Source organism: Falco biarmicus, chromosome 6 (assembly GCF_023638135.1).
Source record: "Falco biarmicus isolate bFalBia1 chromosome 6, bFalBia1.pri, whole genome shotgun sequence".
Taxonomy (NCBI): Eukaryota; Metazoa; Chordata; class Aves; order Falconiformes; family Falconidae; genus Falco; species Falco biarmicus.
Window position 1 is genome coordinate 18,274,543 of NC_079293.1, and position 17,404 is coordinate 18,291,946.

At 35.8% G+C, this 17,404-nt stretch overlaps 1 protein-coding gene across 1 annotated transcript in view; it reads left to right on the forward strand.

Annotated features, from left to right (window-relative positions):
• Positions 1-17,404, forward strand: part of HMGCLL1 (3-hydroxymethyl-3-methylglutaryl-CoA lyase like 1) — an 87,978-nt gene that overhangs the window by 30,950 nt on the left and 39,624 nt on the right. The window contains exons 4-6 of the mRNA XM_056344379.1: positions 979-1,074; positions 2,873-3,021; positions 16,129-16,192. Coding sequence (XP_056200354.1) covers positions 979-1,074; positions 2,873-3,021; positions 16,129-16,192 — 309 coding nt within the window. The remainder of the gene's footprint in view (positions 1-978; positions 1,075-2,872; positions 3,022-16,128; positions 16,193-17,404) is intronic.

The window sequence follows — 17,404 nt, forward strand, 5'->3', positions numbered from 1 at the left end:
TTAATATTGTTTGCTTGGAAGGTTTGCTATTATGAGAGCTGATTTTAAGAGCATTTAAAATACATTATTCATTTGTTAAAACTCAAAATCTAAGAAATTAAATGTTTTATTAACTGCATTGTATTCAGGCATGCAAAACATTAAAAAATAAACTAATTTTGCTTCCAGTTCTTTCAAGAAAATATGCTTTTCTAAATAATCTACAGTTCATTATGTGAATAAGTCTTTGATATGTCTTCTTGATCAGTACATGAAGTACATTTAATTTTGAGTGTGAAAAGTGTAAGGATATCTTAAAAAGGCGGTTTTTAGTTTTGGGTTTTTTTGTGAGAGGAAACTAAGGGGAACAAATGCTTGAGGACAGTAATGGTCTTTTGACCTTTCCTATAATAAAGAAGTATTTTCTTTTTTGGCAGAAAATTCTAAGTATATTACAATGTTACACTATGCAGAGAACTGGATTTTGCTGTATTTTTAAGCATAGGCTTGTGGTTAGTCTTTACAAATACGCTGATTGCAGTTTTGAATAATTTAGGTTCACTTATGCTTAAGATTATGAAGTTGTATTTATAAGAGTGCTGAAGTTTTCAAGATTTGGATGGTTTTAAAATGTCAGTTATTCTGTGATTTCCACCTGTTGAGTCCGCTGAAGTAAGTTTAAGGTTTTAGTAACAGTTGATGATCGTCATGAACACAAATCTATCAATTTATGATGCAAAATATGTTTTTACAGATACACACAGAAAGAAACACCATAGGAATCTTAGCCCCAATTCTATATTCATATAGAGCTGGAAAGCATGCTACTCAAATAGTCAAAAGTTAAGAAAACCATTGATTTAACTCTTTTGTTGTTTCATTTTTTGTGTGAACTGTATACCTAATGAAGGCAAAAACACAGTCTTAAGACGATTTCTGCTTAGCTATATACAATCAGAAAATAACTGCTGATTAATACAAATTATTTATATATTTTAGATGGCAGATCACAAAGAAGTAATGAGGGGCATTGAGCGACAACCTGGAGTCCAATACCCTGTCCTCACACCTAATCTTCAAGGTTTTCATTCAGCTGTAAGTACCTTCATAGGTGTCCACAATTACCTCTTACATGTTTCAGCCACTTTCAGTTCAGTACCATAAATGAGCTATTTAATGTCATATAACCTGTGCTGTTAGAACTAAGCTATGGGTTTTTTTTAATTAAAGCTCTCAGTTTTCATTGTGAAAAATGGGCTAATTCATAGACTGATACTAAGCTCTCTATATTAATACTTTAATGGAAATATTGATCAAAAAGTCTTTGCAAGTTCCTATAAATGATGCTTGTGTGTAGTAAGACAGACAGTTCCTTCTCCTTTGACTTTTCTGCACTAGAGAAATTTCTGAAGAATGTCTTATTGGAAAGTCATTAAAAAGAACGAGGAAAGAGTCATTTAAATGAAAATGCTTTATAGGAATGTATTAGATTTCTTAAATTCTGCATTTCATTTTGGTAGGGTTTGAAAGTTCAAATTTTTTCAGTTCATACTAAATAAATATTCAAAATTATAGATTTGAAGCACTTGAAGTGCTTGGGCTTGCAAAAATGGAGCAGTTCAGTCATCTTAAAACTTACACATTGATAGTCAAGTCTTTACATGTTTTTGTTTTCTGAAAAGTTTTTTGCTTCTGTGCTTTTGGCTTGATATAGGACAAGCCATATTTGGGGCTTGGTGGGTGTTTGTGGTGTAATCTGTCATGCAGTTTGTATACTGTATATGCAATTTCCATTAAAACAGAATCCTGTACATAGGCGAGTTAACTATCAATAGTCAGTTTTATAGTGCCACAACTGTGTCTGCAGTGGTAGCTTGTATGAGTTGAATTAGATCTGCTGTACCTCTGTACTGTATTTAGTGATACACTGAAAGGTAAACAACGCAGAAATAGTTGTGGGTGATTGCTGAGTTCTTTCTTGCAGCCAGTTTTTTTCTTCCCACTGTTTGAAAGGTTATTTGTTCCCGTAAGGATTGCTGAAGCTTAGACATTATCCTGCAGAAGCAGAGAGTGAAGGGAAAAGCTCTATTCTTTTTCATACAACAGGAGTATTGTTCTCACTGGAGTGAGAATTAATTAATTAGCGACTTTCCTAAGCTTAAATGTTTTCTTCTTCTATCATTTGGCTTTCAGCATTCTAGTTTGCCTCATGTTAGCTGAATTACTGAGGTACTGAGTACAAGCTCGGGCTAATTGTCCCTTCATTGAAGTCACCACATTTACACATCTTCTAGACCGGTATTTTCTCTTGAGACTTTTTCTCAGCAGACTCTCACATACACATTTACCTTGTTACCCGTATCGACTATGACACCAAGACCAATGGAGCCCTTGATCCTAGAGTTGGCTCTAACAAGGAAATCCCTGTTGGTTACTGTTGCTGCTCTAGGCACGTGCAGGCACAGAGCTTTCCTAAGCATGAGAATGACTTCCTGACATTCATGAGGAGTAGGCTTTGTACAGAGGATGGATATTTCAGAGTTGTTATATGATCTTTTCCTTTTCTGAAAAATGAATATAAGTATCATTGTTATTTTCATAGTAGGTTCATGTGGTTTTCTACAGCTTAATACCTTTATCATTTATCCCTTTAAAAATATGTTTACCTAATTGCTAAGAAGGGGAAGGAAATATGCCATAATGGATGAACTCAAATTTTGATTTAATCTGTTTGTATGCAATCAATTTTAAAAAAACTGGAATGAAACTTGTATTTTTAGATATGGATGATATAATGTGATTTAAAATTCTAGAATGTTACACAGAATTAAATGCTTAACCTAATCTTTTAATACAGCGTTATGATTCTGTTTTATTGAAATGTATTTTTCAGATTGCAGCAGGGGCGACAGAAGTCTCAGTATTTGGTGCAGCATCTGAGTCTTTTAGCAAAATGAACATTAATTGTTCAATTGAAGAAAGCATAGACAAATTTGAAGAAGTTGCTAAATCTGCAAGGAATATGAATATCCCAGTGCGTGGGTAAATATAAAGATTCTTAAGTAATACAGAGTTATTTGCCTTGCTGTTACAGAGGGCTTTTTCTACCAGTAGAAGAGTATACTACTAATTTTTTACATTTTAGATGATTGAAATGAGTCTTAATTGTATTTTTTTTTTTTTTAAGATTGAATATATTGAGTAATTTTGCTCTGTGTTTTGCAAATGCTAATGGTGACTAGTTTTCTCTGGACATTTAAAAAAATAAGCTGTGTATATAAACATACCCCTTTTATTAAACAAATTTAATCATCACAAATGACAGAACAAAACTTATTTTGTGCTGCTGAGAAGTCATAACACTGTTGCCTGCACCTTAGAAAATACAGTGCAAACTTGTATTTTATTATAGAATTGATAAGATATCATGTCATACACTGCAGAATCAAAGTATAAAAGAGATATAACAAATTTACTCGTAAGAAAAAAATAATTCTTTATATAAGTTGTTCTGAAAACTCCACTTGTTGAAGTTTTTTGAGTCTTTAGTGCATGAAACTCTGAAATTGTCCAGTATTTATCTTTCTCTAGAGTACCTTCTTTTAAACTTGAAATAATCCTGAATGATACTCACCTTTGAACAGTCTCTCTTTTTCATTTCCATTTTCTTTAGCTATTTTTTCTTTATATTTCTTTAGCATTACACAGAGCTACTTATTTAAGATAATTTGTGAAGGTCCTTGTAAATGTAAAAAGGCTTACATAGGTTCAAGGAGAAACTCAACAGTGAGATTCCTTTAGGATTACTAGTAATGCAAACTACATCATGCTCAGAAAATACCTGGACTTGAAAATAGAGGTAGATACCTCAGAGACTTAGTGCTTGAAAACCTGCCTGGGAATAAGTACTGGGATCTCATTTTCCTCCAGAAGTCATGATGAGGTAATGCTGCTGCTCACTTTTTGCACAGTACTGAGGGTGTTTGAGCATTTGCCTTGAGAAGGGGAGATCTGACTTGTAGTTACACCTCAGCCTCAGAGGATCACAGAATAACAGAATGATTTAGGTTGAGAGGGACCTCTGGAGGTCATCTTGTCCAGCCCAAGGATTTTAACATACACACATCCAGCCAAGGATAGCTCATAAATGCTCGGGTCATTTTCCCCTAGCCTGTTTATATAGTTCAGATGGAAATTCACTGAACAGAGAAATAAGGACTTTCACGTTATTAAGAAACAATAACTTGTACCCAAGTTTAAATACTCTACCTAGCTGCTAATCTGTCAGGTAGAGTCAGGGCTTGCCTTCCTGAGCAGCTTCTCTTACAAGAGATCAGTTGTTTAAAAGGTCTCTGCCACCACTGTTTGCCACATTTTTCTGAAACAATTCTGAGCTGAGAACATAACTAGCAATTTAAGTTCTCAAGGAGGATTAAGCTCAGGGATGTCTGAATTTTAGGACCCATATAGGTGTGGGTAAGGGAGTAGGCAGTCAATTCAGAAAAGACAGCATGTGTGTAGCAACAGACCTTAGGCACTGGTGAACATGTTTACTGTAAACTTTTGTTTTCTGGTTTTCTCACATGTCTGGGCATGTGAGGCAATATTTTCTGTTTCATATTCCTGTATTTCACAAACAAAATTCAACCAAATGGCAAAATAGAGGCAACCAACCATCAAGGGAATCTTCAAAGCCTGTGCATTGTATATGTTTTGAATAGCTATGGGTGTCAACAAATGGACTTTGCAACTGGTCCAGAAAATGTGAACTTAAGGTCATGAAGCCCCTGTAATGTACTCTACATTGATGTTGGAGCTTAAAATGTTAACTTACCTTCTGTGCACTAGTTTCACACGTTTAAGAAAATGGCAACCTGCTGCTTTTTCTTCCCACACATTGTATGTCTAAAGCATTTGTAATATGCCAGTAGCAGTTATTCTGGCACTGATACACTGAAGTGATGGAAATGATTGTTCCCATGATAGGATTCTACAGCATTCCCATACATTTATTGTCTGCTAACTGATGAACTGTGTAGCAGTTTTTTTTCCTGCACACATCAGAAAAAAACGAGAAGGCAGCAGGATGGGAAGGCGTGTACAGGGAGGAGGAAATAGGAGGCAGAAAATGGTCAAATGGAAGCAGAGCACGAATAATAAAAAAAAAAGAATATGATAGTAATTAAAAATAAAAAGAAGGAAAACAAAGCGAGGAGATGCAGGGAAGTGTCAAGAACCAGTAATGAGGCAAACAGAAAAAACAGCAGAGTTGAAGAGAAATGAGATAATTGAACTCAGAAAATTCAAAAAGGTTATGTTTTAAAAGTGCTTACTTTGTGCATCCAGTGCAAAGATCTGTAATTTCACTTCAGTAAGCAGACCTAGGCAAACTTCACACAGTGCATGCAGGACAATTTTTTGAGTCTGTCGTGGCAGGTGCAGTATGTTACAGAATGCTTCAACAGCGGACTGCTTAATATCAGATCTGCTACAAAGTGAACAGATTTGAAGTTGTGAATAAAAATTATGTAAGTTCTCTCCAGCTATAGCTTTCTTCCTTAGGCTTACAGGTCTAAGAAAAATGAATCATTCGGAAGTAGGAAGCCATTGACAGAATCATTTGATTTGTGGAATTACAACCAAGTAAAGAAACCAATTAAAGAGGGTAATTGAAGAGAAATTATGTTTATATTTATGTTACAGCTTTCTGCATCACAGGATGTTAGTTTAGGAACTAATTTATCCAGTGAAAATTAGAGGTTGAGGCATCAGGAGATAAGATGCTGGACTAATATAACACTTCAACAAATCAAAATTTCCAGGAGAGGACGGTCTGCTATTTGTCCAGAGGTTTCTAATATAACTCAATAATAAAGTAGCTAATCTCCTAAAAATCTGCCGAGAATCTGAACTGCAGAATATGGACCCTTATTTCATAACAAAACAAAAAAAAAACAACCTGAGGTAATAATTCTGAGTATCTAAAACATCCGTTGAACATGGATTTCAGTATATGAAAATACTGAAAAGAAAGTTTTGAGCATTCTAGTAACTTAAAAGATAAAAAGAGAACAGGTTAACACAATCTGTTTGGACTTTAAGTGTACTTTTAAAAAATCCCTGCCAGGGAGATTTTGAGGAGACAAAATAGTAATTAATGACAAATAAAATGTGACTACAGATCAGAGTCTAGACAAATAAGTTTTGAAGAGAATAATTGCCAAGTATTGTGATACAATGAATCTTGTTTCTGCACGTTCATACTCATTCAAATACACTCATCATGGGTGGCAGAGTTATGGGAATCTGTAGGAAGCATTGAGATGGAATGATTGCTCAGAAATAATAATAAAAAAGGATTGTTTAGTGTCCATCTACATCAGAACTTTCTTTTAAGCTCCAGTGTACTGTCTTTTGTTGAATAGAATTCTGAAGACAGAAAAATAATAGGAGGGGCATAAACACAGAAATGCAGAATTCAGGACTTTTTTTAATGGTAGATCACTTAGCAGTTGAACAAGGCTCTAGAAAATGGACTTAGAACTTTTAATTAGTTAAAAAAAAATACCCATAAGGAAGAAACATCAATTTTGACTGCTAAATCCAGGAAGTAAATAAATCTGTTCATGACATTTGAGCTGTTGTGAGGAGAGGGATTATGGAAGCAGATTGTCATTTCCAACTTATTGCTAGAAGAGTAAACCATAATTTTCTCTGGTACTAATACCCAACAAAATTCTGCACTACTACAGGGAATTCATTAGAACTGGAGTGGAAGTAGTTCATTAGCTCCCAAATACTGTAGTACATTTAGAAGATTTGTGGAGTGTTACATTGTATTTAGTGATGCAAACACTGGGCTTCTCTTCCTCAATGAAAAGTGTGGAAAAGGTAACTAGAAAATAAGACTTAAACAGAGATTTCATAGAAATACTCAGTGCAATCAAGGTGGCTTTTTCCTGGAGGTAAAACAAAAAAGAATTAGCTATCAAAGCCTAATATTTATGATCTTGATTTATGATCCTATATTTAGCTGCTACTGAAGAAGCTGCTTCCAGTCACAGATAAAATAAATGGCATTTCTGTATCCCAGTTCCATGCAAAATTCTCTACATGCTGAGACAGTCAAAGCTTTGTGGCAAGTTGTTCTTTATATCCTGATCCATAGGTATCACATAGACAAGTCAAGCAGAGACAGAAACTGACAGTTTAAGAAATTAGGATTTATGAGTTTCTGTTGAATGGCCTCAACACCCAGCATTTTGGAAACAAAAGGATGGGATGTTACATAGTTCACCAGTTGACATTCACTATTTAGAATTGATGCTTATGGTTTGACTGGTTGTTATTTAGGAGAAGATTAGTTTCAGGTTTTATTTTGTTTTGTGGCTTCTATTTACTGAAAATAATTATATATTGTTTACAACTATTGTTGTAACATGAGGCAGATCTGAGTATGACCACACAACAAGTCTGAGTTTGTCATCCTAAATCTGCTTGTAGTTACTAGAGGGGAAATAGGCAGCCTTCAGGCTACGATTTATTGTATGTGCTTTTTTAAGTACCTGCCTTAGGATCAGATGAACCGCTCTCCAGAAGATCCATCCTTTTGGCTGCAAATGAGCTTGGGTGCTATCCTGTGTTAGTCATCCTAGAGATGTTCTATCTAAGGCATAGGCTGTAGATTATTACCTTTGATGTCAGAAGTTAGAACAGCTAAATCCCATCCTACTTGTGCCTAGGGTAAGGATTAGCACCTTGTAATTTATGTAAATTACAAGATATAAGGAATCTGTTTATAGGCTTTGTCATGTACGGTAATACAAAATGAAGCTGTGGACTATATGGACACAGATTTTTACTCTGCACTAAGAATCAACATTTTGGCGTTTTAATCACCCTTTTATAGATTGGCTACTTTTAAAGAAACATGGTCTTTGCTCATGCATGCAAAAGAATATGCCTTTGCTCAAGCAAGCTCCCAGGACTACACATTTTTGGCTTCTAATACAAATTCTGTAGGCTAAATATTTTGCTGGAATTACTTAGATAATAAAAATATTAATATGCATAAATTGTATTTATATTAATTTCAAGACAGATATTGTTTCCTTTCTAAAGCATTATTATTGTTTAAGGTGTTATTTATTTGCAGGAAATGGATAATTTAGTGCTGTGCCCTAACTCCTTATTTGTGCCGTTAAAAAATACTTCCAAAAATAATTTTAAGGGGTTCAAATTTTATTTCCTATTTTTACTGGCAATTTAGAATTTATGTAGTGACAATAAATCATCGACAATCCTTGAATCTTATGAAAAATGCACTCAAACAGTTGAAACTAAACTTTAAGCTTTTGCATGTCTTACTGTTGCTACAGCTGCACTAACGTTGACTCAATCATCGTCCAGGAAATTTATGTTGTCAGCTGTCACATTTAAAATCTCTAGCACAGTACACAGTTTTCTAAATGTTTACTAAATTACTTCAGATGTTTATGAAGAATTGGAGTCTTGTGTATGGTCTTAGAAGTTGGACTATTTATTAGCATCATAAAGGGGTTTTTATTTTTATTTTTTGAACGTGCATAAAAACTTCATGATAACATCTGGGACACATTCTGTGAAGACGCTGAGCCAAATCAGTTATAAACTGTGTGGTCAGCTAATTACCGCTATGCATATTTTGCATGTGAAATGACACAAAATACTGCTGGTTTTGGAATTGCATCTTTTAATGCATAATTCAGGTAGTATTAAAAATATCACATCTTTTTCAGTGATTAAAAATTAAGCCTAACAGCTAGGATTGATGAAAAACTGTGGCAAACCGTGATTGCAAGTGGTCACTTGGATTGTGTTTTAATTTAATTGATTTTTAATGTACATATGAAGAAAATGTTAGGTAACTTCTGGTTAAGCTAGATTCTTCCAAGTTAATGTATTCCAAAATTTAAAAAGGCACAGAAATAAATTGCAATCAGTACAATAGAACAGTAAGGAAGTAAGGAATATGTGTTTCCCCCTTTTCCACAAAGAGTACTTCACTACCAACTTCGTGTCCTGTGACAGTGAAATAAAGTCAGACTATCTTCTGAAACATTCAGTTCTGTATAAGACTGTCTTAGTCCTAATAAAAATTAACTGGGAAGAGCTGAAAGGTGGTAATTTTTTTTCTCTACTAAAAAACATTTCTCCATGACCCGTAGGTAAAAGCTGTATTTATGTCCCAGTCCTGAAAAATATCCATGTGAATAGCCCTTTTGAGGCAATTTGTACTATTTGCATGTGCAAATATGAAAGTGTGTGCAAATGTTTATAGTGTTTCAGTGTTGGAAAAACAGATGCAAATGTGTGCTGTAAAATAACTGTAGAAGCATTTCCTTGCAAAGCTGCTTCTTCATAAATTAAAGCATATGTAATCAGGCATTAATTCTAAACTGGTGTATGTCATTCCTTTGTTTATAGTCCTCTGTCTTTTATGAATGATGAGTATGGTGAAGTTCACAATACATAAAAGCACATTGAAACATACCAGCATTGGACTCACATCTGTGTTTGTATATAATTCAAATAATGGTTGATATACTTGAAATATAGCAATATTTTTTACTATGACAAATAGATACAAAACAAACAATTGTATGGAATATTATTATTACTCTATTTTATATTATGTTATAATAAAGGTTACAGGTTACAACATACATAATTCCTTGTTGATTATAGGAAATAATTCTTGTTCTACTTTGATAATAATACACAAGGTAAGACACAAAATAGTTGAAACTTAAAAAGAAAGAACTGATTTTAGTTACCTTTATCGTGTGCTAGTGATATTTGGATTTATTTTGAAAAAAAATATGCATGTGGAATATATCAGTTTTATTTTAATATACTTCATAACAACTAATTCTGGAAACCAATAAAGAAGTCTGTTTTGTTTATAAAGAAATGTCCTGATTATGTGAAACTTTTGATTATCGAGACAGTCTGGTCTTTATAATGCAATTCAGTAATGCTTTTTTTCTTTTATTACAGTTCATTTTAAATGCCTTAATTCAAGATATTTGGATGGCTTTACAATACTGTATTTTCTATACCTAATTGGAATTACCATGAGATAAACTCCAGCAATTCAGTTTTGCACAAATCAATACAGTTTAAAGCTGTGAATGTTTTATGAATACAGACAGAAACTTTGCACTGGTATTTTCTCGTATTCTGGAATACATAGGGAGTATGTATATGGAGTACACTTTTTTTCACATTGCTTTAAACCCCCATTTGTAGACTACTCTGTAGTTTAGCATAGTCACAATTATATTGATAATAGGATGATTTATGCCATTATCGCTTCTTTAGATATATAACTAATTTTAACACCTTCACGTCACCATAAGTGAGCCTGTATCTGAGGTTATGGGAACAACAAAATGTAGACCTACGTTTTAATAGACTTGGAGGCAGCACATTTTATTATGCAAATGGTAAACAAATCTACAGTTACACAGGATTAAGCCAGCTGGTCACGGTCCCCTGGAGAAGTTTGAGAAGCTGGAGATGACTGGAATGTGGGGACTTGGTGCTTTTCTTTGTACTGGGGACAGGTTAAGAAAAGGATGTAGGAGCCATTGTACTATCGTTCTGCATGATTGCACTATGTAAGAGGAGAGATTTTCCTTAGGAAAAACTTAACACCAACTTCTACCCGTTTTTTTGTGCCTGCAGATAGAAAATATTAGCAGGCCAGAAGAGCTGGGGGGGGGGTTGGGGTTTTTTTTTGGATACCTGTGGCAAGTAAAAAGGATCCCTGTTTTCTCTGAAACGGTAGTGCAAATTAGGACTTGAAATGTTAGTACAAAATTATAAGGTAACAATACAATGTGTTTGCCCATGTGTTACTGATTGCTCCATGGATATTTGGCATAGTTATTAAAAGTTAAGTGGTTAAGAAGCCCTTCATTATAGGAAGAGTTTTGTTCTGGTTTTAGAGAATTTATTTTCTAGAACAGAGTCCACAATTTAACAGTGTTTTCTAGGCATTCTAAAATTAATAACAAGTACTATTACTACAGGATTCACTTTGAATAGCATATATATATATATATATGCTCACAACTGGGCACTAGATAAATGGAGATATAGGTTTTTTGGTTTGTTTTTTGGTGTTTTTTTAATTGAATGTGGGAAAAAAATCCTGGCCATATTTAAATATTTTGGGCTTGGCTTGGAGATTCTTTTTCTGGAAGAATCTCATTTCCCTCTTGTCTTTTGTATTTCCCCTCTCCATACAGTAAAGATTGCTTGTTTTTAACAAATGGCTTCCTTTGCAAAGAGACAGACTATATCAACCTTAATATTATGAATTCACCAAATGATAGGCATATACATTTTAGCACGAATGTCCAATAAAAATAAATACATCTGCAGTGAACATGGTAAATTATATGCGAACTTACACTATAATAATAAACAGGAAACAGCAGCATCTGAGTTTGCAACTGGCTTCTCAGGAGGCTCCGTGCTTCCAGCTGTGGTAGCAGCTGTGGATCTGGCTCTGGAACTCTTGCTGAAACAAGCTGACAAAGGGCTGATTACAACATGGAGTTCAGTTTCTGCTTGGATTCATTTTCCTTTTAACACACTTTGGTTATGAAAAGTTTGCTCATTTACCCTGTTTGTGGTTTTATGTCCTGCACTTCACAGTCTTTGGGCTGGTGTGATGATTATCACCATTCCTAGTGACCTTGATCGTGGGGACCTTACACTGTCTATGCCATTTGTGGAGCATTGCAATTTGGGTTTGGCTTAGTGGAAGAAATTGAAAACTCTCTTCCTCTTCCTTCTCCCTCCCCATCCCCAGAGGCTGTTCAGCATTTTTGTCCAAAATATTACACAGTAGAGTTGTTGGGGTTTATTTTTTTAATGTTTTTATATGCATAGAAAACAGTTTAGGAGAAGGCCAAGTGATAACTCACCTGCAGTGAAATATGTAGGACAGACAAGAGACTAGGTAAAATGCCAGGTGAAACAAGTAGAGAACTTCTTTTTATTAAAGGGAGGAATTCTGATTTCAGAGAACCTGAGCAAAACAGCTTTTAACTGTGTGTTCCTGAAGTAGCTGTATAGATATGTTCACTTATTACAGGTCCTTCTTTTCCACCTCTGGTTGCATGGGCTCTTTCCTTGATTGCATGCTAAAGACGTACTTAAGCTACTAAAACATCTGGCCTTGATTCAGCAAAGATTTAAGCACATACTTAGAATTAAACACTTCCATTGCAGTCTGCTTGGTGAACTCCCAGATATTTACTTCTCTCATGCTGTGGAGCCTCTAGTGAATATCCTGAGACCAAGACAGTAATTTTCATTACAGTCTTTTTTTCTTTCAGTCCTGCCATCTTTTTAGAAAACAGCTGTATTCTCCAACTTAATTGAATCCCCAAATCAAATCCCAGTTGCCTCTGTAACTCATTGCTCAAACTCTTCCCTCTTTTTCCCTCTGCTGCTTTTCTTCACATAGGATCTCGCTTTTTCTCCTAAGGAAAAATACAGTATGATCTTCCTTCTGTCACTCGCTTCTCCCTCCCCTCCCCTAATCCTTTCTCTTTCTCTTCCACTGTCAGAGTAGCAGGAGTTTCTTGTCTACTTTCCATCCGTACCCCTTCCACTTGCCCCTGTGACCCCACGTTCTGTTCTTCTTCTTCTTTCTCCCCTCCCTTATTCTCTTTCTTAACCTCTCACTGTCCTCTGGCTCTTTTCCACTGCAATATAAGCAAGCATTTGCCTCTTAAAAATTGCACCTTTGACCCTACTTGGTTCTTCATATCATATCTCATCGCCTATCTCTTCTTCATTCCTAAGCTCATTGAAGGCGCTGTTTATAATTACTGTCTGGAGACCCTCTTCTGTGATTCCCTCCTATAACTCCTACACTTTGGCTTCTGTTCCTTGCTTGCAACTGCAACAGCTCTCACCAAACTCCCTGATGACAAGATCTCAGAAACAGTAGTCTATTCTCATTCTTCTTGACTTGTCAGTAGTGTTTGCTGCAGTTGACCAGACTCTTCTTTAAACTTCTGTCTTTTGTTACTCTCTGTGGCTCCGTCTTGTTAATTTTCTCCTTTCTAAGCAGTTCTTCAGCATGTTATTCAAAGTTGTCTCCCATTTTGCAGGGCTGTGAGTGGAGGTCTTGGGGCTCTGCTTTGTCTGGGTTCTCTTGTGCTTTTAATGCCTTATGGCTTATTTCAAACACAAAAAAGAGTATGTAACAACCAAACATATCTAGGTAACATATGCACCTTCCTATTGAAACCTATTTGCTCTCACTTAAGCTTCTTAATTTGGAACCTAATTTGGAACCACACAAATGCAATTACAAAGCATCCCACCCAGCACTGCTCTAAGTCTAAATGTCTTGGCAAATGCTCAGACCAGACACATGAGTATCTTCTCTTTTTCACATAGACATGCATAATTTTCTCCTTTCACATGCTAGGCTCTCTGTACCCCTGTGAGCAGTACTCAGCCCTTGCCTGCATCTGTTCCAGCTTGCATTACTTTTTCTACAAATTACTCAAATTGTGTCTCTTATTTTCAGTAAAGAGTTTAGCAAGACTTTGTCAAATGAAATTCATATTTTATGTTCTCTATTAGAAATGCTTATCCTCGCATCTGTCTTTGGAGCACATTCTACTCTTTTACAGTCTCATTTTAAGCATTTAACTTTCTTTGTCATTGCCATCAACTGACTCTCATTTCTATTGCTCCTGTCCTTTCTCCATTAATTCCCAGTGCTTTTTTTTTGTATTGACAGCACCAAGAAATGTAATGTTATCACCACATCTCTGCTTCTAATGCTAATTCGTTAAACGAGAATGTTAGATAAAATTCTGCCAAGCTCATCCTTGATGAACTCTACTGAAAAACAGTTCTTTCATTTTTCCACAGGGCTTTGTTCTCTGGTCAAATTCTTTCAGTAATCCTTATTTTCTCCAGTTGAATGTTGAATTTCAGATGCCCAGATCAATTATACCTATCATATTTTCCTTGTTTAAAATGTCAACCTAGTCACAATGTTGTAAGCATGCGGAGAGTCCATAATCTCAAACAGATTTGTACATTGCAGTAGGCAGATTCTTCAGGTCACCACAGACTTTCATACCCCAGCAGGCCCAGCTGAATTATGAGAGCTCAGGCGAGTTTCTGCTCACTTGTGTGAACCACAGGGAATATTCCCTTGTTCTCTAGGTACCTTTTGGCCTGCTTTTACTTTTGCTTGCGCTACTCCATTCCAGATGTCATTCATACCACATTATCACTACCAAATGCACATCTTTTTGGTCTAACATATGTAGCCATTAGGAACATATACAGATATATGTAATTAAAGGGAACGTGCACATATGTGCTAAGTGTTTTGCATTTACTTTGTATTTAGTACTGTTCATGCTCACTTCATAATAAGTGCTGTGGCTGATGTTGCAAAATAATTTCAGTAAAATTCTGTGTATTCACTAGCTCTAGGCACTGTAGTAGTATGTAAAAAGTCATCCTTTGGGTCTAAATTTTTCATGCCTGGTTTCATTTGAAATACTGTGTGTGCATAAAAGAAATTAAAGAAATTATCCTGAATTGTTTTTGAGTTATGTGTCACTGAAAAGCAGGGCAGTGTTTAACTGTTGACAGTAGCTGCTTTTTTTATCTTTAAAGTAGATAAGAAAATTAAGAATTTTGAAACTTAAACAGTGACATCTAAATTGGGGGTGATACTTCATGAAGTCTGTGGTCAGGCTTCAAAAACCTGGTTTTCGTAATGACATACAGATAACTGAAATCATGCCTAGTAGGCATCTGGACTAAAATTATGAGTGGTAGGTAATGGACCCAACCACTTTTGTGGAAACAAAATTAATTTCAATTTCTTTGTCAGGGCTAATCAAATTCTTTCTAGGTTCAAGGTTTGCTTCATTCTTACTGCTACTTCCAGTGTGCCAACGCCATACCTTCATAAAAGGAATGGAATAAATTCTTTGCATGAAAATGTTGACATTTTTTCATAATTTGTTTTTGCCTGTTACTCATCCTAATTTCAAATTCTATCAGTCAGTTTCTCCTTCAGCTGCAAAGAAACAATACATCCTTTACCCCACGGACCATGACTACATGCAAACTGGCATATGTTCAATCCAGTTCACATTATACAGTGTATAATTTTGCATTATATCCTTCAGTGTTGAGGGACAGGGAATGATGGGGCATCGATGAAGGCTCTTGTTCTTCTATTAAGCAGCTGAACAACCTCCCACTGGGGCTGGGGCTCTGTCTGCCTCTGAATCTGCTGTAAATCCCTTTACAGCCACACTTCTTTTGATTCTGAATGACTGTTTCTGGTTAGTTTAATCCTATTCCTAATCAATTTAAGATAAACAATTAGAAGTTTAATTGGAATTTCATGGCTCTTAATTGCCTTTAAAAAAGGGAAATTTGAACCAAATTCTATGGTATCACAGCATTAGGACTGAATAGTGGAGGCTCAGTTGTGGCTTTCAATTTTTGTGCTTTATGGAACCAATAGCTTCTGAGAAATACTCTGGCTTCTTGATTTCTTCTTGTCCCAAGGCATACCTAAATACAGCTTGCGATGGAGCTGTATTTCTTCTGGGACACAGGGATGGAAATGGCAGTACAGAGAGAGAGGGTGAAAGCTACCCCATTCACCACAATTCTAGTGACTTGTGAGATGTTGTTACAAGTTGCTTGTGTTGCTCTCTATGATTCGGGTAATTAGGACAAGAAGGTGGTGATATCTTCTTCTGAGTACCTTGTGTGGGCCACGCAAGGCAAAACTTGAGCTGGCTCTTAGAACTTCAGAGGGAAATGCCAAGAACAATTGAAGTCTCCTGCAGCACTATTAGCTTGGCTGCATTGCCAACTTGTGACATCCACTGAGCATAAATAAGCTATAAATCTGTGTTCTGTGATTTAAAAAGAAAATTGATAAACCTTCTACTTTCATCTGATGTAATTTTAACTTTTCATTCAAATCTGTATTCTACATTGACTGGCTTAAATATTCAAAATCATATTTAACGTGGATGGATACCGATAAACATATGAAACGATCTTTGTGTGTTCTTTTTATTATAGGTATGTGTCATGTGCATTGGGATGCCCATACGAAGGAAACATTGTACCGGCTAAAGTGGCAGAAGTAAGAATGAACTGCTGGCTTCTCTTTTTAATGAATCAAAAATGCATTTTAAGATGTCTATAAGTAATGTTCTGTACTTAATCCTAAAAAGATTTTTAGTGGGTAAAGTGTAAGAAAGACAAACAAATCATAGCTGATGCATAACCTTACTCAACCATAAGCAGCCAAATCCGAGGAAAATAGTATATTTTGATTGTTACCAGTTGTGAGAAAAAAATATATGCAATTTCCTCCAACAAGAAGGTAAGGAAATGCTCAAGGAAGTAGACTCAAGCACATATGTCAGTGGACCATGTTGCTCATGGTTTCCAGCACAACCTCTTGCAAAGCGTGTCTGCTTTTAAATGCATTTTATGCTGGGGTAAGCATACTGTGCTGTCAGCTGATGGAGCCACTGCTCCAACATTGTGCTTCTGGCAAGTGTCGTGTGATTGACACATGAACCAAAACTCATCCCCAACTTTATCTCTTAACTTGTTCTACTGTTATGATGGAATAAGTTGCATCTTCCCTCCCCACCACCTTTTCCCATTTAGGCTAAAAAGAGAAGGAAGATGTCTTAGTAGAGCTTTTCTTTTCTGCAATGAAAGAGATGAGTGAAACACAGGTGTTAAGTTTTGTGGGAAGACAAGGAGGGCATCGAAGCTTAAATAGACAGTAGGGAAGAAAGTGCAGAGAGAATTCAAGAGGCACAAGGTAGAACATGCTGGCCTTCCTCCCAGAGAAAGACTTGCCTTCTCTCTTACACTTAATCACCAATTTTTGGTGATCTAGCAGAATCTCCACTTTTTTTTTCTTTGTAGCACTAGAAGCTAGTCAACGTTTGTCTGATGTGTGTGTGGCTTTCACGTCCTGTTCTCCTGCATGATCTTCTGGTATATGTTCCAGGTGGAACTTGTGATAATACTTCTCCCACAGCAGCCACATAGACTCACACTCTGAAAAAAATAGCTAAATTGGAAGGTAACTCAGTATTTCTAAATTAATTTGTTTTAATATGAAGTGGAAGTTAGAAGTGACACAGCTTTAGTTAGAGCAGCGATGACAGATTCAGCTGTGCTGTTGGTAGATTGCTTACTGCAGTATCATGTTCCCCAACAGGCTTCTCTCCACTCTCCATGCGTTGCTCGTTTTTTAAAACTACTCTCCTTGTGCAGGAGGACTTCTTTTCTGTTTGCTGGTGGGAGTGCTATTTAGTGTTCCAAACCTGCG